The following is a 26647-nucleotide window of genomic DNA, read 5'->3' as shown; positions in this document are numbered from 1 at the left end:
TTTCCCTCTCCCCCTCCCTTCTTCCTGCTCTCCTTTCCCTCCTTCTCTTCTTCCCTCCTCTCCTTTCCTCTCTTTCCTTTCCTTCTTTCTCTTCTTCCCCTCTCTCCTTTCCCTCCTTCTCTTCTTCCCCCTCTCCTTTCCTTCTCTTCTTCCCTCCTCTCCTTTCCCCTCTCCTTCCTTTCCTTCCCTTCTTTCCCCTTCTTTCCCCTTCTTTTCCCTTCCCTTCCCCTTCCCCTTCCCTCCGCGGAGCCCCGAGCGGGTCGATGCGGCTCGGTGCTGCTCGGCGCTCGTTTGGCCGTGCCTGCGCTCGCGGGGCGGGGCGTGCCCGGCGCTTTTCCCGCCAGCGGCGCGCGCGGGCTGTTAGCGGGAGCGCGCGCTGCCGTGAGGCGATGGTGGGTGTGAGGGGAGCGCAGTGGGGCAGCGGGCCGAGCTGGGCCGGGCCGGGCCGGGGGGTCTGTGCCGGGAACCTCCCGGCCCGTCACTCGGTGTGTGTGCTGTGCCTCTCTTCCAGAGGAGGAGCCTGGCCCCCAGCCAGCTGGCCAAGAGGAAGGCGGGCGATGAAGACGAGGATGATGAGGAGGAGGACTGGCGTCCCCCGACGGTGAGCGGGGGGCCCGGGAGGTGGCCCCGTGTGTTCTCGGCCCCGTGTGGCCCCGCGGCCATGGGCAGGGGGATGCGGGGCGGCTCTGCGTCCAAGCCGCTCCCTGGTGTCTGATCCTCCCCCATCCCCTGGGCATCACACTGCCGGTTTATGCTGCGGTATAACTTAGTGTTTCGGCTTGTGGTCGGTGGAAGAACTTCGTTATGTACAGATGGTGCTTCGTGGTTATGGGAAAACTTATCCCCGGGAGAGCTTCTGAGTGCTGTGTGAAAGGAGGGATAACGGGGTAACTAGGAATAGGTCAATGTTTTAGACAAAACTGAGTGTTACAGTCCTTTGTAACAGGACACGGGAGGATCAGCTTCACCGATTGTTTGTAAGAGACAGTAAAGACCTCATTTAGCCATTCATGATAACACTAGTTCCATTCCTAATCCTAATTTACAGTTATGTTCTAAGCCATACAGGTCAAAGAGTCTCACCTAGTGTTTTCTGTGTCAAATCAATTTTTCTGTGCCAGCAGGTGGTTGAAACCATGGCTCATGGTGAAGAGGACTGTGTTAAATCTGGAAACAGATCAACAACTTATTTATTTTCATGCTTTTCTAAGTGTTTGAAATGTAAGGTTCAGTGCAAGGCCTTTCACCTGCATAACACCAGCTGCCATGGAGTCTTCAGGGACTTTGATGTAGTTGGTTCCATGCTATTGACCCTTCCTTTTCTTAATTCGGCTTTTTTTGAGCAATGGGACAGGACAAATCTTAGCATGGACAAGCCTGCCCCTTTACAGGTCAGAAAGATGTAGTTATTTTCTTAACTAGGAGAACATTTTAAGCTTCATGTAAATTCAACTTCAGGGCACAGTGACCTTGGTGGTGTTGCTGAGTCCTTTGGCAGTAGGGGTGAGTGATGGTTGTGTGTGCTCAGAGCTGCTCAGCTGCCTGGGCAATGGTCTGTGTGGTTTGGTGCTTACTGAGTGTGACAGCAGAGCATCTTGTGGTTTCCCCAGCTGCCCCTGAGTTACATAGTTACGGTTCTGTTTTGCAGAGCCGGAAGAGGCAGAAGGCAGCCAGTGAGACGGAGAGTGGAGAATGCTACAGGTCGCCTTTCCGCAAGCCCTTGGCTCAGCTGACCAACAGACCCCACTGCCTGGACAGCAGTCAGCACGTGAGTGGGGAGTGCTGCTGGCACACACACAGCTCACTCATCAAAGAAGTCCAAGTGCTTCCATGGTCTCATTTAATCAGTGGTGTTATGGAAGTGCCACGCAGACACAAAGTCTTTTGGAGAGGCTTTTTGTCACCTCCAGCCCTTTAATGTTGAGGGAGATGTGGTGGGGGAACTTCCTATATTGGAGAACGTGGACAAGGCAGTTCTGTGGGGCCCAGGTGAAGAACAGTAGCCAGAGATGTGAGGTGCTTTCCACCCAGGTGGGTCAAGTGCTGTCTGCCATCCCAGTTCTCTCTGGGCTTCCACTGCTGGAGACCAGATGCTGGACTAGCTGGGTGCTTGCTGGTCCAGCATGGATGTTCCTGCAATGGTAACCCAGCTCCTTTACAGGAAATGAGTTGCCTGACTGAATTACCAAGGCAGGGGAGAGCAATAGCTTTTAAAGAAGTGAATAAAGCCAGTGGGCTTAGGAAGATGGAAGCTATGAAAAATCAATTTCATGTGTTAGAAAACCCAAAGGAAAATAGTTTTGAAAAGCAGAACTGGTGGAGGAAATTGTGCTGATTTGTTACTTTTTTCCTTTTGGATAGTCTTGAAAATAGTTGGAGTGGAAGCTTGAATAGATTAAGTAGAGGGACTCTGAGTACTTGGCAAAACTGAGTTCTCAAAAAATGTTCTGGACTTGCCTTCTTGAGCAATCTGTGATTTCAGACTTCTGAAACATGTTTTCTTTCTGAATTCCTAGGAGGCTTTTATCCGCAGCATTTTGTCCAAACCCTTCAAAGTCCCCATTCCAAATTATAAAGGTAAGATGAGGAGGTTTAAGGATTGTCTGTATTGGCTGACTCGGGTAAAACAGATGATGCTTAGGCCTGTCAAATATATCTGTGGGGATTATTGTTATTTTTTTCACTGATGCATATGTTCCAGAAATCCTGACTTAATTTTGTAAGAAAAATACTGGCATATTAGCAAAGTCTTCATATTTCTTATTAGTGTTTAGTTTGGATAATCCTACATTTCAGAATTGGATTTTGCAGTCTTACTGCTATGTATTTGATGTAGTGCCAGGAGATTTTACACCATATCACAAATACAAAAGCAAAATGAATTCCAAGCCACAAAGGTTTATCATTTAAATAATGATGCTAACAGACAGAAGGCTGAGGTGAAAAAGATTGTGCCAGTTTTGTTTCTACTTGGCTTGGTGTGTTGAGCCTCAAGGTGATCTTCAAAACAAGATCATTTTGAAGTTGAAAGCCTCAGCTGGTTTGAATCAGTGAAACACAAGATCTCACAGACAAATGGCCCTGTTCATGTCCCCTGTTTCTCCTTCACCCTCCAGCTGAAAAACTCAAATGCAGATCAAATCAGTTTCACTCAAATTTGAGTTCTAAAAATGCCTGTAAGCAGCCACTGAATATGGAATTACAAGCCCCAAAAGAGTTTGGCAAAGCCAGTTTCTGGAGAAGCAGATTGTCAGGAGCCTCAAAGAGAACTGTAACTGGGAGAGCTGCTTTCTGTGGCTGTTACCTTGCTCTCTTAATTGGGAAAAGTGGCTGTTCAGTGTGCTCTTTCTTGCTGTGTGTGCACTGCTGCCTCAGCCTTGTGATACACTCCTGTTTAGCAAGGAGTTTTAGCAGGCAGTGGACAAATAGACTGATTGAATCTTTTTCAAGCAAAATCAATCCTGGGAGCACAGTTGCCTGAGTTTTGATGGGAAAAGGGATTTATATATGTGTTCTTGTGTTCGTCTCCATTTCAAAACTGGGACATCAGGAGAAGGGACTCATGCTTGGTTTCTGCTTTTCACAGAAATTAGCTCCAAGGCCAAACATCTCCTAATGCTCAGCAGAGAGAAAATAATACCCCAGAGCAGGTAGTGACAATATGATGCTGACTGTGATACTGTAGAATTTCATCACTGTTAAAGATCAATTATTGACCTTGCATCAAAGATACAACCCTGGCTAAGTGTGGGTTAGGTGACCCCAAAAGAGAATTTCACCCAACATATTCAATATGTGGGAGTGTATTTGTTGAGCTGTTCAGATGTACATTCTGAAACACTCCTTGGCTTTCAGAAAGCTCAACCACCTTGGGCGAGCAGTGCCATTGCTCCATCTTTGCCCCTGTTCTCTCGTTCTGTTTTTCCTGCCGCAGAGCTTCCCACTGTGTGCTGCCAGAGTGCTGCCAAACAACAGCCCTGCTTAGGTTTGCTGCGTGCACCTCCACTCCAGCACCCAATTAATTCACTGTTCCTAAGTGTAATCAGCCTCTGCTGCAAGGCTCTGCTTTCTTCCAGGAAGATGTTGTTGTTTGAGTTGTGCCTTTGTTTGTTTCAGGGCCCCTGGGCTTGCGCTCGCTGGGTGTCAAACGGGCAGGAGTGAGGAGTCCTCTCCATGACCCATTTGAGGAAGGAGCTCTGGTTCTGTATGAGCCCCCAGTGCTGAGTGCCCATGACCAGCTGAAAATAGACAAGTGAGTCATCACCTGGCACAAATGCTGCAGCTCTGACTTTCTTCTGGGTGTAGGTTTATGTGCTTTTCTCCCAAATGTGTTTGAGCTGGGGTCTGAACATCAAGGGAAGTTTGATTCCAAGTATTTTGCCTTGATTGGTTCAGGTATGGTTACAATCAACTAAGGAATGTACCCATGTGGGATTGTTTGTGTTTTTCCACAGACTGTTTAATCTCCAATGTACCAAAATTTAAGCCTGTTGCAGGGAACGAGCATGCACCCATGGAGAAGTTGCTTAGAAAATCTTACAGCATAGTCATTAGTCAGGAAACATCAGCATCTAAGGACAAGCAAATGGAGATGACTGTCAAATGTTAGGCTACCTATTGGTTTTTTTTCTGAGGTAGTCTCTGTTGTTCTATTCTTATGACTTAAAAGAGCTGTCAAGTGGATCTTCATGGACAGAGGAGGTGGTTTCTCTCTACAGAAATGCAGTTACAATATTGTTACAGAAACAAGAAAAATAATTCTGACTTTTTAACTGTGTTTCTGAACCGCATTCTGCCCTTGTTTTAACCACAGCCCATATACATGGTTTCGCTGATGTTTCAGACTGTGGGTAGGTCTCTGTAACTTCATTCTCAAAGCTGAATTATTCCATTTGTCACTTTCTTGTTCACAGTTGCTTCTCCTGTGCCACAGGGGAGTCCTAAGTATAGTAGTGAGATTTAACAAAACCTAAACACGTGCTGAATTCATTAATCACATTCTCTTCTTCCTTAACTGCCTCCTGCAGGGACAAAGCACCTGTCCATGTTGTGGTGGATCCTGTCCTCAGCCGTGTTTTACGACCCCATCAGAGAGAAGTAAGTTTTCCATTGGGACCTGAGGGTGTGGCTGGAGGATTTGGTCCATTCCAAAAAGCCTCAAAAAAAGACTCATTAGCTCTGCTGGGTGGAATTCAGTGTGGAAAGTGATGGGATATACTTGTAATAAACTATGTTGCAGCCCAGTCTTAAGTCAGGCAGGGCAGACTGTCTGCCACTGTTTTACTGGTCAGCAGAATTGATTGGATCTGCAATCCCTGAGCCAGGAAACACTGATGCTCCAATTTCTGGTATCATGGTTCCCAGAAAAGTGTAGAGTATGTTCCTACTTCAGTGTGCTTTGGTTGGAGGCTGCCCTTGGTAAGTGTGAGCTGTCCCTGACCTATGCAGACTTGAAATTTGTCAGTGGGGACTGCCAAGAAATGTTTTATGTTGTCAATATGTGCAACATTGTAATATGGCAGCAGTGGGTACAACTATCCAAATATCTGATGTAGGCTTCTGGACAGCTTGAAGTTCATCCCAGATGCAGTATAGTATTTAAGCCTGGAGGCATCACAGATGGAAGCTGTGATTGCTGATCTTGCAGGCTAAGCAGGCCAAGCTGGATGTGTCCCTGCATGGGAGATCTTCAGATGGCTCTGAGAGCATTGTAGGCTGCTCACTGGTTGTAGTTTTATCTCAGATCTGATACTGAACCTGTGACCCAGAGTAATGCGCATTTCTGGGTACATAGCTGGAGGCTGGTTTTGGATTAGCTACTGCCTGCTGGTGCTTTTGTCAAGTAATCAAAGTTATGTTGGTGTCCTAGGCACACTGGTTTTTGGCAGGTAAATACTGATGATAAAGCAGCGTCTGTCCTGACTTATAAGTCTCTGCCTGCTAAGATTCCTATGCTACTTTATTCAGCTGATGCTCCTAAATTATTGTACAGCTCTGCTCCAGCTTTGTTGTAACTTTTGCCCAGGTGCTGGTTCTGCAGCCAAATGCAGTCTTGTAGTCCGTGATGCACTTCATAACTGTTCAACTGGCTTAAATAAATTCCATTAACCTATTACTAAAGGCCTAAGAAGGAAAGAAAAGAACTTGAAAGTGCAAGTTAAGGTGCTCCATCTTCAAGTGCTAAATAGTGGAAAAGAGAGGAGTGAATCGTTGCAGGTGTGTTTAGCTTGTGTCCCACACGTCTTGCACTGTTTGCACAATGCAGGTAGTTTGTACATTCCTAGCACAATGCCCTGGTTTTCTCTGACTCCCTTATCACATGGTACCAGAACATTTTGCAGTTTTTTTTTTTTTTCCTTTCTCCCCCCTGCTTTTATCTGTCTCAGTGATGTGTCAGAGCCTAATGCAAGGCTGAGCTCTTCTCCTACCATGTGACGTGGGTTATAACCTCAGTCCCATGTCTTCTCTAAAGCTAAAGCTGCTTTGGACCTTGAGCCCCCAGGTGAGTCACTGCTTCTAGGCAGAAGTGATGAGGGCTGCTGATGGTATTCTGAGAATTAATCAGGCAGCAGAAACAACTCTGTTCCCTCTGATTGTTTAAAATTACCTGACTGGGTGTTGTTAAGGTTATAAACCTCTTTGAAATGATTGATGCATGTTAGTTCATGGCCGGGGCCTGTCTAATGCAGCCAAGGGTAGAAATTTCTGGGAATTCATGTCAGGAAGCTAGTTACAATTGTACAAGTAAAATGTGTAGCAAGATTTTCTGCATGTTATGAGGTACATGTTGGCACCAGTAATGCTGTTCCACTCCAGATGCGGCAGCATTTTATCTATGCCTTGGGTGATTTCCCTCTGTCTCATTAGAACACTGCATGTCCTCAGGGATGTGTGTGCCACAGAGATCTGCTCTTTGTTGTACCATCCTTCCTGTGCACTGTGGTAATGGAGTTGTCATTCTGCTGATGTCCCCATCCTGCTCTGAGACAACAATTTTTTGGCAGGGGGTGAAATTCCTCTGGGACTGTGTGACGAGCCGGCGGATCCCTGGGAGCCATGGCTGTATCATGGCAGACGAAATGGGGCTGGGCAAAACTCTCCAGTGCATCACACTCATGTGGACGCTTCTCCGGCAAAGCCCAGACTGCAAGCCTGAAATCGAGAAAGCCGTGGTGGTGTCTCCCTCCAGCCTGGTGAGAAACTGGTACAATGAAGTAGAGAAATGGCTGGGGGGAAGGATCCAGCCACTGGCCATTGATGGAGGCTCCAAAGAAGAGATTGACCGTAAACTAGGTACAGAAATGTTTGCAATCTGGGTGTTCAGCTGGTTTAGGTCAAAGTCTTGCACTGGAAGAAGCCTGCAGCAGCTTGTGTGAGCATCTCTGAGCTGTCACTGGATCTCTGCACACTTCTGCCTGTCTCTCCACTAACATGTTTAGATCAGACCCTTGCATGTTTGGTAATAGTTGGTCTTTTGGCATAATCCAAATCGAGTTACATGGTAAAGTTAGGGTAATCTCAGTGCTCTTACTTTGCTCCAGCCAGAAGGCAGGAAAGGAGATGGAAGGGACAGGGAAATGGGAACAGTTGTGGGGAACGGGAATGGGTGTGTGTGGGTGGAAGGCTTTTCCTAGATTTTTAAGACAAAAGTTTTGACTATTTGACCTCCATTTCTATTAGTTTTCCTCATCCTCTTTTTTTTTTTTCCTTTTTTTCCTTCTCCCTCTTCCCATCTGCAGTTGGCTTTATGAACCAGCGTGGCCTGCGAGTGCCTTCACCCATCCTGATTATCTCCTATGAGACCTTCCGACTCCACGCCGAGGTGCTGCAGAAGGGCAGCGTTGGGCTGGTCATATGTGATGAGGTAGGGGGGTGCTTTTAAGGAGAACCCATTCCTGGTATTTTCTCAAGATCTGGCTGAAACTGGATCTTTTTTCTCAAAAGGAAAGTGGACAGTGGGAAACAGGACTTAGCTCTAGATAGCACCCATTCTGGTGTTTCAGAGGCTCTAAGTAATAAGATCAACCATACTGTGTGAGCCTGAACAGGAGAGATGTCTTCATGAGGAAAATCCAGTTCATGGTAACTGTGGCCCCTTTATAGGTCTCTGGTAGGTAGGGGCTACTAGGGTCCTCTCCTTGTGAAATATGTACCAGAAAAGAGGTCCATGCCTGTCTCTGCCTCTGTTGGGATGGCAGTGCCTTGGCTTCCTGGTTTTCATTCACTGGTGTATGTCTTTGTTAAAGTGAGAAATACTTTCTGTTTGGCCTGGCCTCATGTTCTGCACAGTAATTTTTAACTTGACTCTGTTTGGAACAAGAAGTTGAACTGGAGACCTCTAAGGTGTCTCCCAACCTAATTCTGTGATTCAGCATGCTCTTGTGAGTAATGTTGGCTGCTGTCAGTCATTTTACCTGGCCATCTCATTCTGTGCTTGTGGGTGAGTTTGAAGAGTGCTCCCATGGCAGGACCTTCTCTCTCTGGTCTCACACCTGGAGCAGAGGTAGGAGAGCTGGGCAAGGAGTTACCTCATTGTTCAAGAGGAGACAGAGCTGGCTTGACTCCTTGCTCACTGGGTCAGGCTTTGCCCAGCCTGTGTTGTCAGGCTCTGCTTTCACATGGCTTAAATTGAGTTGTTTTTTCATTTTTCATCCCCTTTTTTTGATTGTAGGTAGTGAGAGCCAGAGATGCTTTGAAGGACAAAATAAAGTGTCCTTTGCCTCCTTGAAATGATCGAGCTGGGGCCTGGCAGGGGTTGAGGTGTCCTCTGCTGCTGGGTAGAGGGGATTTATTAAATTGCGGTGCCACCCAGTGGTTTGGCTTTGTATTTGCCAGGACAGTGCCGAGAGAGGCTTGAAAAGAATGACTGTCCTCCGGAGTGTAACTCCCATAAACCCTTTATGTATGAGTCCATGACTACCCACACCTCTCAGTGCCCCTGGAATGGGGTCACACCTAGGGAGCCTGGGAACCCATGTCCTTGGCCTTGGGGCTTCTGTACGTTTCCGGTAAATACTCATCTCTGCAGCTGTCTGGCACTTGTAAAAAGCATCTTATCACTTGTGCTTTGTCCTATACAGCCCTCAGATGCTAATAAAGTTGCTTTTTCTAGGCATGAGAAATGGGGCCTCTATTCAGATTACCCCTGTAAGAAGTGCAGAAACTCTTTTTATTAGTGTACAAAGGTCTGGCAATCCTCAGATTGCCTGTACTGGCAATCCTCTGTATAGGTGGTCTGAGTGGCTTGTGATCTTGACCTTGGGTAAAACAGTTTTACTGGTCCAGAGTTCAGTGCTTTTGTTGCTAGCTGAAAACATTCCCGTCTTTAGACAGGAAACAGTTCTTAGTTATACTATGTGGTGGTTGTTATTTTCATGGTAGACCTTCTTGCCTGATTGGAGCTCAGGTATTCCTGGGCTCCTGGGAAGCTTGTAATGTCTTGTTTCCTCACATAATGACTTCGGGTTTTTCACTAGATCCTTGCCTTTGAAACAAGTCTGTTGCAACACTTGCTCCACTATCAGGAATGGGAAAATGCTGAGATGCCTTTTGTCAGTGCTGATGAGGCTCTCCAAGCTGCTTCCTAACAGGACCACTGGATTTATCAGCCTTACTCCTTTTTTCTGTTTTTTAAAGGGCCATAGACTGAAGAACTCTGAAAACCAAACTTACCAGGCTCTCAACAGCTTAAACACACCTCGCCGAGTCCTTATCTCAGGCACCCCTATTCAGAATGACCTGCTTGAGTATTTCAGCCTGGTGCACTTCGTCAATTCGGGCATCCTGGGTAAGACATGAATGTGTGGGAGACGTGAGGGAGGGGAAGGTGCTGGTCAGGCTTCCCCCAATGCCAGCAAAAGCAACAACCAAGACACGAGTGAAAGATCGTGTTAGGCGCTCAGAACTAGATGATCTGTAAGGTCTCTTCCACCTCAAACCATTCTGTGATTCTATGAGACTTAGTCTCTTTCAGTTTGTATCCAGAAAGCCTAGGTCAGTGTGCCCTGTTCTAGAGGCTTTGTATCATCTGAACTCTGTTTCAACAAGATTGTAATGCAAAGTACATCAGTGTAACAGGAATTTTGGAAGGGGAATCAATTATGGTAAAATGAATATGTGAAACTGAGTACTACTGTACATTTTTTCTTTGTTGCTGTAACTTGTCACCCATGATTGTCTCAGGTTGTTTGGCATCCAGTCCAAGAGGCATCTCATTAATTCTAGTGCATGCACAACTGTAGTTAAAAACAATTCATCAGATTCTTAATCTTGCAAGCAGAATTTGGGCTGTATCTTTTTCTATTCACCTGTTCTGCCCCCAGGAGTTCTCAAGGAAAGGATGGAATGGGGTGGTAGATGTTCTACATCTGCTTTTTCCATGTGCTTCAATTTAGGGTAGTTATTGCAGGGAGCTGATGGGATTGATGGGATTTCACCTGCCCCCCTTGACCTGTACTTTGGGCAAGATTACTCTTCCTGTACTTGCAGTTCGTTCTTTCTGAGATGAGGTTAATAGTGTAACTACTGCAGCAAAGCTTCATGCACTCAGTAGGCATTTTTCCCACTTTCAGCCTGTGGCCAGTAATAAGCAACTGATTACACATAATTTTGGAGTAGGCACAGATAATGCCTGTGCTGTTGTTTGCAAGGACAAAATCTGTGAATAAAAATAAAACTGGAATGTGAACAAAAGCAGTATGTGCCTGACTGTTTAGGTAAAATTGTATGACCTTTGGCTGTACACTGTTGTTGGACTACAAAATTATTTTCTTTTGTACTCATTTGCCTGCCTTGTTTGAGTCTTTCCTGGCTAGAAAGAAAAGCAAATCTTATGGATGGGGGTGAGGGTTTATTTTATCTGCTGGGCTCTGTGCTTGGGGTGTGATAACTGGGGCTGTGGGATGCTGATCAAAGGTTCTTTGGTAGTAGTTGTCACCTTTTCACTTCTGTTTTATATAGGTACTGCGCAGGAATTTAAAAGACATTTTGAAATGCCCATCTTGAAAGGAAGAGATGCAGATGCAAGTGAAGCTGAGCGACACAAGGGAGAAGAGAGGCTTAAAGAGCTGATCAGTATTGTGAACAGGTGAACTTCATCCCTCTTCTCTTTGCAGAGCTTTTGCATGAGCCCTTTGCATAAACCCTGCTATCTTTCCAAATTATAGTTGTAGCTGTAATGAATTCTCTTGCCTGTTATGTCTATTCAGCAAGTGATTGTGCAAGTATTTATTGCGTAAGAAATCCACATAGCATGGAGCTTTAGTCTGATAAATGGCACTGACATGGCACAGGCAGCTGCAGTCACCCCCAAGCAGTACTCTCAGGCACTGAATTATCATTTGACTCCTATGTTTCTGCTTTCTCTTGGGATCTGAATCATCAGGCAGCATCCTTTTATTTATGTTAAGATAACTACAAATGTGGGCTGGATCAGGCTTGATATCCATCCAGCCCAGATGTTGAGTAGCAGAAGGAGTATAAGGAATTCTGCTGTTGATTGCCCAAGTCACAAAGAGTCCAGCTCACACTTCCATAGTTTTGTTGGCTCTGTAGGGCTGATAGGACAGACTACAAGTGTCAGAGATGGGACTTCTGACCCCCAAGACACACCTGTGATGTGAAGTGCTGTCTTACTAATCTTTGGTTGATTTTTGGTGTTTGTTTAAACCTGTTTTTTCTTAGTGAATACAACCAGTTTATCCACATCTGCTGGCAATTGCTTGGCTCTCTCTGACAACTCTTTCTAGAAAAGACTCTTGAATTATCAGTATTGCTAGTGTGTTCAGGTTTTTTTTGATTGTTTGTGGGTTTTGTTTGGTTGGGGTTTTTTTTTATCTGATCTTTTGCAGCCATCACAAATACAATCCTGCAGTTCATAGTCATGGTAAATTGAATTTCACTCTAAGCAGTCACTCTGTAGAGACAGTCCTGACCTTGACTCAAATCAGTTTGCAGAAGCCTAAGAAAAAGGAACGGTTAGGATGAGAAAAGCTTATTCCTTCTTGAGGTGCATTTATTTCTTTTTATAGTTGATGGAAAATGGGTGTAAAAACGTGCTCAGGGATGCCTGTGCCTAGCTTTCTTGAGGTCTGTGTCCTTTCCTTTATTGTGCAACAGTCATGATACACATATAGGGAAGACAAAGCACAAAACTAGTAACAGATGAATCTGTTGAATTTGTTAGCAATTGCAAATGGAACAGTGATGTGAAGATGTATGGAATCATAGAAGTAAGGCTGGAAGGGCCTTGGAGAAGGCATCTGGTCAGTCTTGCTATCCTAAGGTAGAAGGTATTAGACTTAAACCATCTCTTAACCCCCACCCAGCATTGAAGACCTTGCAATTTTCCTAGGACACCTTTTCCAGGGCATTGCTGTCTTTGCAGTTAGAAAATGCTCTTAATGTGTAACATAAATCTTCCTTACTGCAGTTTAAGCCTATTACTTTTCATCCTGCTGCTTATGGGTTCGGAGACCAGATTATTCCTTTATTTACCAGACTTTGACTGATTTTGGGTTTGTCATATATCCCTGCTACCTTTCTTCCGCAGGTTTTGTAACATATTTTTGATGTTTCCTGGCAGAACTGGGTTTCTGCACCTCTTATTCTGGTTGCTCAGCTCAGCACATTTTCTAGTCCACCCCACCTTTTCTGAAGTGTGGCAACACTGCTCCATGGGGCATTTCCAGAGCCCCAAAGGACATGTCCTTTGCTGGAATCTTGGGCCAGGCAATGAGCCCATCTTGGCTAAGGATGGCTACTGAGTTACTAAATGGGGAATTGCCTGCCTGTACTTAGTGTTATGCTCACAGTTTGTGGTGGATGATTCCTGTTCTTGTTTGCTCTCCATGCTGCTGCTCTGTTGTAGCTCAAATTGCAAATGCCTTTGGCAGTCTGAGAAAAAGAGCAGAATCTCTCTTCTGACTGAGCTCTGTGTAGGTGGAATCATGTCTGATCCCTCCAAATCTCATGAACCACATTTGGAAGCCTTGCAAAGACCGTGGCTTATATGGGGCTCTGTATCATGGCTTTGTGTAGATGGTGGGTGCCTGGCCTTTGCCCTGTGTTGGACTGTCACAGACCTTTGGAGAGAAGATATCAAAGGGACTATGTGTTGACCACTTGAGGAATAATAGTGATAAAACAGACTAAAAGTTATTCAAGAGTTATCCAAGCATCTCAATTTCTCTCTCTGCAGGTGTTTGATTCGGAGAACTTCAGACATCCTGTCCAAATACCTGCCAGTGAAGATTGAACAGGTGGTCTGCTGCAGGTACCAAAAAGCATCTACTATGTCTGGGAAATAGTGGGAGCAACAGGAAGGACTGAAAAATTGTAAAAAGACCTTCAATTCTTGTGTTGACTGCTTCCCGGTAGGAATTGATGTTGTAGCCATTGGCAATGTTCCTTTTCCTCCTGAAGCCACAACCCACAAGTGGTGGTTCTGTCAGCTAGCTGGTGAGCTCTGGGCTGCCACATAGAGCAGAGCCCTGGGCTGTGTAGTCTCTGCAAGCTTCTCCTCCAGCTCTGGAAGATAGCAATGCTCTACCAGAAGCTTTGGGGGCAGTTCTGGGCTCTCTGCACTTTAGCTAAAAAAACTGAGCTGAGAGGAACACACTGTGTAGATGGAGCAGGATGGGTTTTTGTTTGGCTGCAGGCTGGGACTGCAGAGCTCTTGTTGTCTTTCAGACTGACACCTCTGCAGAATCAACTGTACAAGAACTTCCTGAAGCAAGCCAAGCCGGTGGAGGAGCTGAAGGAGGGCAAAATCAGTGTATCATCTCTCTCTTCCATCACTTCCTTGAAGAAGCTCTGTAATCGTGAGTTGTTCACTTGGGTTTGGGTTTTGCACTGTTGGTGGAGCTTTCTTGGGCTTCCCTTGTGCACTCCGTGGTCTCTGAGCTCTGTTTATTCTCCAGATCCTGCTCTTATCTATGATAAATGTGTGGAAGAGGAAGAAGGATTTATGGGAGCCCTGGACTTGTTCCCTGCTGGCTACAGCACCAAATCTGTGGAGCCCCAGCTTTCAGGTACTGTGGAACTCAGCAGTACACATGTGCTGCCTAACACAGGCAACCATGAGATTGTATTTAGCATCTTACCAAGTGCCCCTCCACGGTCTGGTATTTGGGAATTTCTGCTCTAGCTTTTTCTTTCTTTCCTTTTTATCCAGGAAAGATGCTGGTTTTGGATTACATCCTTGCTGTTACCAAAAGCACCAGTAATGACAAGGTGGTTTTAGTGTCAAACTACACTCAGACACTGGATCTATTTGAAAAGCTCTGCAGGAGCAGAAGGTTTGTCTTTGGGTTTTGCTGGTTTAATCCTGCTAGACTGTACTTGTAGCCTGTGCTGTAAAAGAACTGGCTGTTTCTACACTTTCTATCAGCAGGAACTTGTGATCTGTCTTATACCTCAGGTTTACCTGAACTGGAACTAATGTGGCTTGTGCTTTGTCTGCTGGGGTCACTCAGCAGAAAATCTCTGGCCTTCTGCTAAAGTTTCTAAAGCCCATTCTGTTGTTATAAGGCTGATGGTGACAGACTTTTCTCTTTTAAGTAGGATGCTCTGAAGATGGCAGCAGTCTGACTGTAGTAAATGCTGTATGTTCCAGGTATTTGTATGTCCGGCTAGACGGCACCATGTCCATTAAAAAGAGAGCAAAGATTGTGGAGCGATTCAACAGCCCCTCGGTGAGTAGAACCTGCCAGATGTGAGCAGCTCTCCTGCCGGTTCTGAGTGCTGTGAGTAAAAGCATGGCTGCCTCTGTGCTCTAATCCAAACCTGCCTTTTTGCAGAGCCCTGAGTTCATCTTCATGTTAAGCAGCAAAGCAGGTGGCTGTGGTTTGAACCTGATCGGAGCCAACAGGCTGGTGATGTTTGACCCCGACTGGAACCCAGCCAACGACGAGCAGGCCATGGCTCGTGTCTGGCGGGATGGCCAAAAGAAGATGTGCTACATCTACCGACTGCTTTCGGTGAGGCAAACTGCTCTCCCCTCCTCAGCATGGAGCTCTGGGTGCCAGCCCAGACTGCAGCTGCTCTGACTGGGGCCAGAAGGGAAAGAACTCTTTTGTGTTGGTGACCAGAATTGATTGGAACTTAATTGCTTCCTACCCTTAGATGTGTTGCCATGGAAAACCATGAAGGTTCTAGCTGGAGGGTCATTACTGCAGCCCTTGGTTTCTAGCAAGTGGCTGGCTTCTGAGAAATAGAAACAACTGTGGCTTTGCAGATAAGATGTTCCTTTGAAGTCATTTAGGCATCTGACTTCTTTAATTTCATGGGGTGTCTGATGCCGAAGTTGCTGTTTTCCAGTCAGGCTGCAATCTGTTTTAGTTGGGTGTACGTGTACCTAAGGAACAGCAAGTACATTCCTGGAATTACTAGCAGCATTTGGGATGGGGCTGCCAGTTAGCAGGTGGGATAGCTGGTAGAGGAAAGCCATGAAGGAGACTAATCTTTTCAGGCTACGCTAACACTTTGTACAGCAGTGCCAGTAGTGATTAGTGCTCAGAAATATCTCCTCTCTGCCATGTTCACCTTCACCTCTCATTAGTTCAGACTTTGGGGGGGTTTTTGTTTTGTTTGTGGGGGAAGTTGTTGGGGGGGTTTTTTGTATGTGGGTTTTGTTGGTTGGTTTTTTTTTTAATGTAAGCTTGGCTTCCTTGGTCAATTATTATTTTTACTTTGACAAAACAGACATTCAAACATCTTTTCGTTACGGAGCTCATCTCTGACCTGGCTGCGCTTGGAAGCAGAGAGCTCCTTTACTGTTAGAAATATCAAACCAGTGTGCAAATCACAGCTAATCACCCACCTCCTTGGTGTTACATTCATTTGCAAAACACACATTTTGGTCTTAGATTTTTGCCTTAGAAATACAGCATGCTGGGCTTTCTGCACATCTGTTCTGGAAGCAGACATCTCCCTCCAGACAGGATATGATTGGTCTGTGTGTGGGTGAACCAGCAAATACTGCTGATGCTTGTGTCACCCAGGGCTAGACCTTGTTGCTGCTTCTTGGGAGGATTGTGGTTGAGATTTTTTGCCAGGGAGCAGCTGTATCTACTCAGCTCTTTTCCCTTCCTTCCTGTCAGCACAATCTGGTGCAGTCAAGAGTTTTAGCCATGAGTGGCAGTTCCACCTCTTCCTCATCCATATCTCCACTGGATCTACTGTAGCCACAGGGAAAGACAGGCAGAGTTGGGTTAGATCTGCAACAAAACAGATGTGGTTTGGAGTACAGCTACTAAAACTTGCCTGTCATCTGTACTGGCAAGGCAGTGAGTGGTCCTGGCAGCTTAGTGCCATTTGATCTGTGACACTTTCCCAATGCACCAGCGTTCCAACTGTGCTTCATCTCTGACTCTCCTGTAGACAGGAACCATAGAGGAGAAGATTTTCCAACGCCAGACCCACAAGAAGGCCTTGAGCAGCTGCGTGGTGGATGAAGAGCAGGATGTAGAAAGGCATTTCTCACTTGGGGAGCTGAAGGAGCTCTTCACATTGAATGAGACCACCACCAGTGACACCCATGACAAGTGAGTATTCTGAATGACCAATGGCTAGGATAGCAAAAAAGAACCACTCCATAGTTTGGTCATGTAATTCAGGGGCTTCCCAAGCAGCAGGAGGAAGTCCAGAGAGTAAGCCTCAAGTGTCTCTGCTTCTGAGGCCATTACCCACCTAGACATGAACACTTCTTGCTGTCCTCCCTTTTTGTGGTTTTAGAAAAGCAGTGCTGGCTGGACAAGTGAGCAAACTATCTTGTAGCTGCCTGTTTTGGAGACTGCAGCTAATGAAAAGAATGATCAGAACTGTTCAAATTGGTGGAGCCTAACTGGTCCTTCCTTGCTGCTCTCTTCAAGAGAGATCTGTGATCTCCAAAACCTGAATTGTTTCCATACCAGGGCTTCTCCATTGGCTAAGGATTCATGAAGCCAGCTCAAGTACTGTTCTGGGAACTAAAAGAATCCTCCATTGTCTGCCCTTCTCCCCAGCCCAAAGACCTGTAGTATTACAGCCATCAGAAAGAGGACAGGGAGTGCAGGAAAAATGCTTCACTGTGAAAATTAAGACTCTTAGTTCAGGCAAGATGTGAAGAGGATTAGTTTTAAGCTGACTCAAAGCTTAGCCCGGTGTAGGTATCCATTCTGCATGGCAACAGCCCTTGCTGGCAGGGCTGCTGCTGCTCTTTGTCTCCTGAAGTGACAGCTCAGTAGGGCATCTCCAAAGCAGCATGAGCACAACCTGGTGGCTGTGGTGGGAGCCAGGATGGAGCATTTTGGAGCATGGTGTGCTCTTCTGGATTCAGGAATCCTGATGCAATACTAATAAGGTGTTAGCAGCAGTCACTTGGAATCTGCCTTAAGCAACATCCCACACCTTTCAAGAGAAACTCCTCCTGAACTTCTGGGTCCTGCTGGACTATTCTCACATGGTTAAACACAAAGATGGACTGCCATTAGAAACAGAACACCCAGGTTTTCCAAATATTTGTCACTTGTCATCAGTCACACACACACCCACCAGAATGTAGCATAGAATGCAGTAGTAATTCAGAAAATGAAAATCCAGCTCCAGGGGAGTCAATCCAAATATTACTGGGCTGCAGTTTTAAAGAGCCCATACACAGAAGCAGCAGAGGAGCCTTGCACTGACCTTGCACTGCCCTGGTTCCAGGATCAAGTGTCGTCGCTGTGTGAACGGGCACCAGGTTCGGCCTCCTCCCGACGGCTCCGACTGCACCTCGGACGTGTCCCAGTGGCACCACTGTGCAGACAAGCGGGGCCTGCAGGACTCTGTGCTGAAGGCTGCCTGGGATGCTGCCGTCACCTTCACCTTCCACCATCACTCCCATGAGGAGCAGCGAGGGATTCCCTAACAGGTTGCTGTCCCCTGTGGGGGCAAGGGCAGGCTGTAGTGGCAGCCTGCCCCACTTTAATCCCTTTCAAGGAAAGGGGCAGTGGGTAGCTGTGTATGCTGGACTGTTGTGTGGCTGTGGAATAGCTGAATAGCCTGGCTTCTGAGTGGCTGGAAGGCTCTTGGCAGTGTTCAGTCTACTGCAATAGCAAGGAGTCCATGGCTTTTTCTCTGCTGTTGCACTGCGTGCCTGAAAAACAGCCCCTTGGGAACTGGGAATAACCTTGCATGCTTGAGCATATTTAGCACTGGTTCTCTTGCCTTTGGTGTCTGTGCCTTCTACTCAGCCAGGCTTTGTCTTCAAGTTTAAGTTAAGCCAGGAGTTTTACAGCACTTGATGTGCAGTCAGGTTTTTTTGCTTGACAGCTCTGGATTACAGCTGCTGATCAAGACTTGCAGGATCCATTTCTGCTGTGAAATGTGAACCTTGCAGGATCCATTTTTACTGTGAAATTAAACTGATTACTTGGGAGCAAGAGGATTTTGTACAAGGGGAAAAAAATTTTAGCTTGTATGTTGAACATCTGGCCTGAAAGATCATGCAAACAGTATGAAGTCAGGCTCTATTCCAGTAACTCCATTGCTAAAACTACTTGCTTTGTTATGGCCAGGATCCCCTGATCTAGAAGTGTTTCAATGAGATCACATTACATGACAGTAATAAAATGCACATTTTGGTACATTATGGGTCTTAATTATAATTTTATTATAAAAATGTTACAAAATAACAAAGTATTCAAAACCTCTGTAAATGACCACACATATTGGAAAAGGGCAGTGTGATTGCAAATAAACAGCAAGCTACTTGGTACATGAAGAATTTTTTTGGTAAAAAGTAAAACTTTCCAAATGGAAAAGGTCAAGGTGGGGGCCTTCTTAGCTTGTTTTCTACTCCCTTTAAGTGGATGAAGGAGTTCTTACTTCACAGATCACAGAAGGATAAAGTTGGAAGGGATGTCAGGTGATATTGTGCAATACCCCTCCTCAAAAACAAGATCACCTAGAGCTGGTTGCCAAGGACCACAGCTTGATGGCTTTTGAGTTTCTCCCATGCTGGTGATGGTTATTGGTGAGACATTGGCTGAAACAACATGCAATTTGTCACAATACCCAGTGACATCAACAGCTGTTTGTTCAGAAGCTCATTTGATACATGTCCCACTTAAAATACTCAAAAAGATGGTAGAGTTAGATCACCTGGAAATACAGCTGTTGGCCCACGTGGTCTGGTGTTCATGTCAAGTGTCACACCCCTTCTTCAAATGAACAGCACAGTGAAAAGAACAACTCTGTACTGCTTGAACTGGGGAAGAAACCCCCACCTGTGCTGTGGAATCACAACTGCTTCATTCAAGCTGATGGGTTTTCTCCTGTTCCTGTGTCCATCACATGACACTGATGTAGTCAGCAAAGGCCTGGGAGGAGTCCCACGAGTCGTTGACTACAGTGCACACGGCTTTGAGACGCCGCAGTGCCTCCTGAGCTGTTTCTGCATCCTGGTCCAGCCAATTCTGGAAGAGGCGGAGGTGTGTGAATGGAATCTGTCCCCCTCTCTGCTGGATGTGGCCTTCCAGCTTCTTTGTGAACTCCAGGAGTCCATCAGGTTTGATGCAATTTGAGCTTTCCAGGGAAAGAAGAAAAAGCCATTAAGAGTCTAGGCTCAAATTTGAGCTGTTTAAATTACTGTTCCTTCTGGTAACTGCCAGCGCAGGTACCTGAGGATGTTTCAAGGCAAAGTGTACCTTTCTTCAGCACTAAAAAGTGTGTTTCTTGTGAAAAACAAAACTGAGTATGAAGGGCTGGAAACTTCTTTAAACCAAGGTGGTAATGCCTGACAAGTTAAACTCATTATCCAGACCTCTTTACTGACTTACGTAGACATAGCTGCAGCCGTAAAATGTTGCTGGACCCAAGCTGCTGCCTTTGCAGTGCCAGAAGCATTTCAGTCTCACAGCAGCTGTCAACTGCCTGGACCAAGGGGCCTGGCCCAACCTACAGGTCCCAGTGCAAGACTCAGCAGTAAGTGATCATTTATCTCTCCCTGCTGAGAAAATCTGAAGAGCATGTGTCAGGTCCTGGTGTTTCTAGGAGATTTAAAGGTCAATTCCCCAGCATAGATGCATAAATAAATATCAAATTGCATGCTGGACTTAAATCTTGTCAGAGGCACAGTAACAATCAGGCTTCAAGCCTGCTGAAGGAGTGGCCATGGTTAAATAAATTGTCAAGCCTGTGTACTCTGAGCAACCTGAGCCACTGCGATGTAAAGAAGGGGAGCAGAATCCAGCAGTTTTTAGTCTTTGCAGAAATGTCACCCCCATGTGCTTCATGAAGGTTACTGCCTCTCTGTAGGGCAGAATACCTGACATCCAGCTGGCAGAGAGAAGAGGAGGAATCTTCAGAGAAAATATCTGCAAGGGCAACCAGCCTGTGATTCCCTGAAAGGGAAGAAATGCACCTGTTAGATGCAAATTTGAAACAGTCATAAATTTTAAGTGGCCACAGGGCTGGGATCATAGTGCAAAAAGGAGTCTAAGCATATGAACACAGCACAAAGGGGACACCTCTGCACCCTCAGTTTGTCACCCTTAGTGGCATAAAGAGAGTTCATCCCCCTGAGCACAGTGTTCAAGACCATGAAAACATTTGCTCATAGGGCAGTTTGTTTCCCTAGAAAAATCCTGGTTTTGTTTGAGAAGTCTGTATGCAGTTTTTAGAAATTAAGTGTATTTAGGTTATCCCAAGCTTTCCTGTTTTAATTTGTTAAAAGAACAGAAAACAATATTCTGGATTTATTTGAAATTAGTTTTTCAAACATTTCTACTTGGCCTGTGATCCAAAAAATCTATCACTTCTGTAAATTCAGTTCTACTATGTTGACACAAACTCCTACTTATTCTCATCCTTCCAATGGCTGTGAACAGCTGTTAAGACACAAATTGCCTAAACTTGGGCAAAATCTGTGCCTCTGAATTACAGGCAGTGCACCTGCTGCTGGATCTCTTCCCGTTAAAGTCTGAAGCAGATCAGTGTCCAGTCAAATCTGGAGACCTGCTGGACTTGCTTTTGCTGCAGAGAAAAGCAGCCATAATTCCTGCACAGCACCTGGGCCCTTGGTACACCGCTGAATGCAACTGAAATTCTGCCTTTAAAAAATTGATCCAGTCCTCCTTGCTTTGTGAGCTAAATCCACTCTGTTCCTGCATGTGTAAGTTCAGCACTGTGGTCACCAGCTCTCAATGGTCCTGACTCCACCCTGAAGTTCCCCCCAGGAGAGCTGCTCTAAGGCCCCACAGCACCACTCAGTACACACCAAGGCGATTCCCAGGCAGTTTGAGGCTCTTCAGGGATGAATTTCTTTTCACGGTATTGATTATTTCTGACAAAAACTCAGCAGTAGAGCTTTCAAATAGCCGGCAGAAGGAAAATGTGATTTCTGTGGAAGGAATCAATTGACAGTACATATGAGTACTCCCTGTGCTTCATTATTCCATAATGACATTCTGCAGCCAGCTCCAGTCCCTAATCCTTAACATGCAAGAACAAAGCTCCCCCAGCAGTGGATTGCATATAACAGCACTTCTGCTGTGTCAGGAAGAGAGCAGAGATCACACCCAGGCAAGTGGCTCTGCCAGCTCACCCAGTTAAAGGCTGGTGTGCTCTCCTGGTTAGAAGTGTTTTATAGCTGAGACTACAGACTCATCCCAACAGCATACATGAGCCTTGCAGCTGCTCCTCTGCTCTGCTGGCACAAAGAATCAGGCATGTTACCACTCTGCCAAGAGCTGCAGATCTGCTCTATGGACTGTGACATTTGGCTAAACCTTACATAGCCCAAGATCACCTCTTAAATGTCAGCCAGCCAAAAGCAGCCACTTGCAGCACCTTTCCAAGCAACAGCACCCAGGAGTTGGCTGTACCTTGCAGGCCAGGATCCTGAAGCAAAAGCAGAACTTCTTTCTGGTGCTCAGCCAGGTTCACATCGTGAATACTCAGTTTCTTCAAATTTGGAGTACACTCTAAAAGCAAAACAAGTTCTCAGGGAAAGCACTGCACATCCTTGGGATAATAAGACCCTGACCCAGCTACTGGCTAACACCCAGAAACTGACTTAAACTGTGGGTAATTTGTGCTGGATTGTGGATAATTAAAAAGGAATTAATTGTGCTGTGCAGGATCATCCACATAGCACAGAATGTGGGATGGCTGACACCCATTTCCTTTTCTTGGGAGCCTTCAAGGATGTCCACACTGAAAAAATAGCTCCACCTAAGCTGGCTTTATGCTAGAGCATGGAAGACCACAGCATGGAAGCTACAGTTTGTACCCCAGTGATGCTGCCCACAGGTTAGCAGAGTACCTTTGAGCACCTCCAAAAGGAGCCCGAGCTCCTGAGGGCAAGGCAGTGTGGCACTGTCAAGGGACAGCTGCTGGAGGGACTTTGATGCCTTGAGCACCGGCAGCAGGAATGCGGTGTGAAGAGGTTCCCTGGGGAATCGGATCTCCAGCACCTCCAGGCAGCTTTCTGAGGGAAGAAAAACAATGAAAGAGTTTGCTCTGGCACGGCTGTCTTCAATGTAGCTGGTCCTACAGCAAGCAGGAAGCCTGTATGCCCAACATCACTATCCTTTAGATTGGCAGAAATTGCCTAAGCAACGTGCCCAGAGGAGCTCTGGCAACTCAGCGCTGGGGTGATGTCAGTCACATTTCATTCCAGGATTCCTGCCAGACTACAGGGCCACCGATTTCTACTGTGCTGCTCAACAATACTTGAGAAAAGGTCACCCTTTTATGCACAAACCAGTCAGTGTCTTCTCAGAGCACAGGTCTTTTCTGACCCAGTTCCAAACTCGCTCAGGCTTTGCTTACTGCTTTTCTGGCAATTCAAGGGCTAATAAGGATGATGGAGACCTGTAAGCTGAGCCCACACTGCTGTAGCTCCTAGGCTGTAATCCAAAGGCTTCGGCAGTGTTTTGCTGTCACCTGTGGTACTGTGATGATCACAGGATGCTCCCAATCAATTTACAGATCTGGTGGGATACGCTCCCCAAGGACAGTCACAGGTAGCAGGTTATGACTGGCCCTGTACAAAGCTGATGTTGCAGCAGGCTGGGATACAGCAATGAAACATTTCCTACAAGATTCCAGCTCCACAGAACACCTCAGACTGGAAGTGACAAACTGCAACATCTAAATCAGAAAGGTGAGGCTGTAATTGCCTAATAACAAACCACCATACAGTATAAAGTGAAGCGTCTGCCAAGCTTTTATAATGCTGTCTGCCTGCCAAGTCCTGGTCATCACTCAGAATGATGATTCCTACCTGGGATTTCTGCCTCACTGCAGCTTGGATTCCCCTCTGGCCTGTTGCCCTCCAGCTGGTTTTTGAGGTCAAAGCTGACTGAGAGCGTGTGGAGCCGGGGAAGGGCACTCAGGACACAGCGAACGAGCTCCATGCAGGGCATGTGGGAGAAGATGTCGCTCACGCGCAGCACGCGCAGGCGGCATTCCGGGTGGCTGGACAAGGCTCGGAGCCCGGACAGGATGCAGGAGATGTTGGCATCCAGGCCTGGAACAGCATTTGTACAGAAGAGTGTCAGCTGTGCCTGTACAGCACCGATACACGCAGCTGGAGCTGCACCAATGGCAGCCCAAGCCAAAGGCTAAACTCACAGACAGCTTTATCCACACATCCTTAAGCTACGTTGTGTACATGGGAGATGGAGGTCTGGCTCTTCCCTTCGCCCTTCTCTGAAGAGTGTTTAAGCACAAAGCCAGGGGCTGTTCTGGGGCAGAGGGAACAATCTTTCCCTCAAGTCCCCACACTCAGTAAGCATCTCACCCAACATCTCTCTCAAGATGGGGCACCAATAATCTTACAGTACCCCTTCCAGTGAAAATAAACCCAGGGTAAACCCAAGCAGTAAGTCAGACCATTAGAGCAGGGCTGGAAGGAAGTGCCCTATTCACAGCACTGACCGTTGTAAGACAGAACCAGGTTTTCTAAAGACACCCAGGAGCTCAGTAGGTTACTCAGAGTCCGACATGTCTCCCCAGTCAAAGGAATGGAGAACAATTCCAGTGTGGAGACACTTCGGAAGCGGTGAGCAGCTTTCAGAGAAAAGATTCCAGCAGGTCCTCTTCTCTTACAGCCAGCATGGCCAGTGCCTGGAGATCCTGGGGAGGAACTAGTCCAGTTCTCAGTGTTCTCTCCCTCTGTGGTCCTGGTTTTCTCCAGTAAACCTGAATTATCCTCTCTAGCAACAGTAAAAACAAAATCATAGAGATCTTCTGGGTCAGCATAGTGTCCCCTGCTCCGCCTGAGGCAGCGACGTTTCCTCCCCACTGCAGGTTTCAGCCGTCTGCGTGTCTTTCGAGGAACAGGGTGACAGGACAGCTGCTCTGAGCTGCAACAAAGGGGACATCCTCCCTGAATGCTGGTGTGGTCACAGGGCACCTCACTGCTTGTCTCCTCACATGCTGGGTTTTGCAGGGGAGTTCTGGGGCCAGAGAGGACAGAGTTTGTGTGAGCATCAGCCTCTTCTGGGGATCCCTTCTGGTTTTCACCATCGCACCCCTCCCGCTCAGCATTACAGCCCTTCTCTGCTCCCTCCTGGCTCTGGGCTTTGTCCTCCTCTCTGCAAAGCTCACACAGGTTGCCATGATAGGCGAGGGCATTTCCCGAGCGCCAAAACCCAGCGCTCATGCTCAGGATGAGAACGAGAAGAACCGTGTCAGGAACAGGCCAGGAATACATGGACACCTGGCTGACAGAGCCATGGTGGATCAGCCGGTGAAGGAGCAAAACCAGCGAGTGCCTGATGGATTGGTCGCAGGAGAGGAGGTGCTGGAACTTCAGGATGCGCAGGGAGCCGGCCAGGTTTTCAAGCACTTTGTGGTTGTGCTTGGCAGTGAGTTCCACAGCCCCCTGGAGCATGTTGCACAGGGTGAGCTGGGAAACGTGTGGGGAGCTGTGCAGCAGCGGAGAAAAGTGACGGTCGTTGAGGCGCCAGTCAGAGGAAACGTCCAAGACACCGTGGAGGACGTTGGAGAAGAATGTTTCAAGGAACTTCTTCCTCCAACAGGTTATGCTCTGCAATTAAACAACAGGGCATAGGAACAAAAAATCAGCATTCATTTTTCTCATTCTTTTTAAGTTAAATTATTGCTGTCTGCTAACCTGATATCCAAAAAACTCCTCCTGCTAGCTCTGCTGAGACCACCTCTCTAGTTCTTAGCATCCTTCCTCAGTGGAAAACCTGAGTGAATCACATTGTTCTCTTCATCCTTCTGGCCTAATTTAAACACTCAGTAGTTTGAAGCTGGGCCATTTTTTTTGCCTATTAAAAACCACGTCACCAGCAATTTTCTTCCAGAACATCTATTTACACGCTGTCATTAAGTTGTCAATGATTCTTTTACGATGATGAAGCAATGAAATTGCTTCAGTTTTTCTACATAATATCATTCCCCACACTCACTGTCTTCTGTATTTTTCTCATGCTTTCTAAAACATCAGCATATTTTATTTGCCAGCGTGGGTGTAAACATGATGTAAGATACTGTTTTTATCCTCTGTTTCACTGAGAATCTCTGAAGACAGAGACTTGCTCTTCTGGCAAACTCACTGTTGGGAGATGAAGGGTGTGGCTGTGCACTACAGCTCCTTTTTGAACCTTGTTTCCCAAAATATTTGTACTACCAGGGTCACACCTTGGTCCGGAGCTCTACGAACACTTATAAACCAGGAAGCAGTGCCAGGAATAGCTTGGAGGCAGCCAGAAACAAAACCTCATGGAAAATAGCAGAAACAAGACACCTGTGTGAAGCCCTTTTCTCACCAGAGTGTCTCCTCACCTCCGAGTTGGGTGGCCTGGTTTTCATCACATCATCCCACAGCTTGCGCCAGATGGGCTGTGTCGAGAGGCCTGGGGGGAAAAAATCATTAATCGGGCGCTTTCGCTGCTGTCCTTTCCCAGTGTGCTACTCCAGGGCTTGATGGGGTGCTGGAGGCACAGCCTCAACCCCCGCCCGGGTGTGGGATACAGCGGGTGTCCCAGCTCCCCGGGACCGCTCTGGGCCGGAGGTCCGATTTCCAGCCTGGAGCAGCTCCTCTCTCCAGCTGAGGGTCGCTGCGCTGCGGGGCTCCTCCCGCCGGGTCTGGGGGATCCCCCAGTCTCTCACCCCATCAGTTTGAGGGACCCATCCCTCCCGCCCGGGGGTGTCCCCATGGCTTTATCGCAGTCCCCGCCGGTGTCACCTGCTCTCCGCGCGGCGTCCTCGGCCCGCTCGAGGTGGAAGACGGTGAGGAGCGGCAGGAGGCCCCGCAGGAGGTGTCCGGGCAGCGCTGCGGAGAGCCAGAGGGAGAGGGCGGCAGGGTGCGGGCAGGCCCGGGCCCCGCGCCCCGCCGCCCCGCGCCGCCCGCGCCTTACCCCACACGTCCTGCTCCAGGGCGGCCATGCTGCGGCTCACGGCGGCCGCGCTCAGCGCGAACAGGCTGCGCGGCCGCTCCGCCGCCATCGCCTCCTCGGGCACGGAAAGCCCGCCCGGCGCCGCCATCTTGGGAGGCGGCGGGAGCGGGCGGCCATGTTGGGAAGGTCACATCGAGTAGCGGGGCCGGATAGGCCGGCGGCGGCAGCCAGGCCGAACCGGCTCCAAGGCCGAGACCCACAGGGAGAAGGGAAAAGAAAGGCAAGCAGCGCAGCAATGGCCGTCTTGGCGC

General features: G+C 47.2%; 2 protein-coding genes across 2 annotated transcripts; one reads left to right on the top strand and one right to left on the bottom strand.

The window, feature by feature from the left end:
- The first annotated feature begins 254 nt into the window (after window positions 1-254).
- Window positions 255-18605, top strand: RAD54L (RAD54 like). Its single transcript, XM_085067688.1, has 18 exons — window positions 255-392; window positions 512-601; window positions 1649-1768; window positions 2517-2577; window positions 4117-4252; window positions 5028-5097; window positions 7005-7293; window positions 7740-7864; window positions 9637-9787; window positions 10960-11086; window positions 13199-13273; window positions 13690-13820; window positions 13920-14030; window positions 14174-14297; window positions 14615-14693; window positions 14799-14978; window positions 16381-16544; window positions 17686-18605. The coding sequence occupies exons 1-18, from the start codon at window positions 264-266 to the stop codon at window positions 17885-17887; spliced, it is 2364 nt and encodes a 787-aa protein (XP_084923814.1). The 5' UTR covers window positions 255-263; the 3' UTR covers window positions 17888-18605.
- On the bottom strand, window positions 18598-26606 carry LRRC41 (leucine rich repeat containing 41). Its single transcript, XM_085067689.1, has 10 exons — window positions 26358-26606; window positions 26186-26272; window positions 25783-25853; window positions 23905-25018; window positions 23249-23494; window positions 22286-22450; window positions 21846-21944; window positions 21239-21361; window positions 20288-20363; window positions 18598-19545 (listed from the first exon to the last, which is right to left on the bottom strand). The coding sequence occupies exons 1-10, from the start codon at window positions 26482-26484 to the stop codon at window positions 19311-19313; spliced, it is 2343 nt and encodes a 780-aa protein (XP_084923815.1). The 5' UTR covers window positions 26485-26606; the 3' UTR covers window positions 18598-19310.
- Between the last annotated feature and the right edge of the window lie 41 nt (window positions 26607-26647).

This window comes from Lichenostomus cassidix, chromosome 8 (assembly GCF_008360975.1).
Source record: "Lichenostomus cassidix isolate B80296 chromosome 8, HeHo_3.0, whole genome shotgun sequence".
NCBI classification, from domain to species: Eukaryota; Metazoa; Chordata; class Aves; order Passeriformes; family Meliphagidae; genus Lichenostomus; species Lichenostomus cassidix.
Note: the sequence above shows the minus strand (reverse complement) of the source record. Positions and strands in the feature narration are given on the sequence as shown.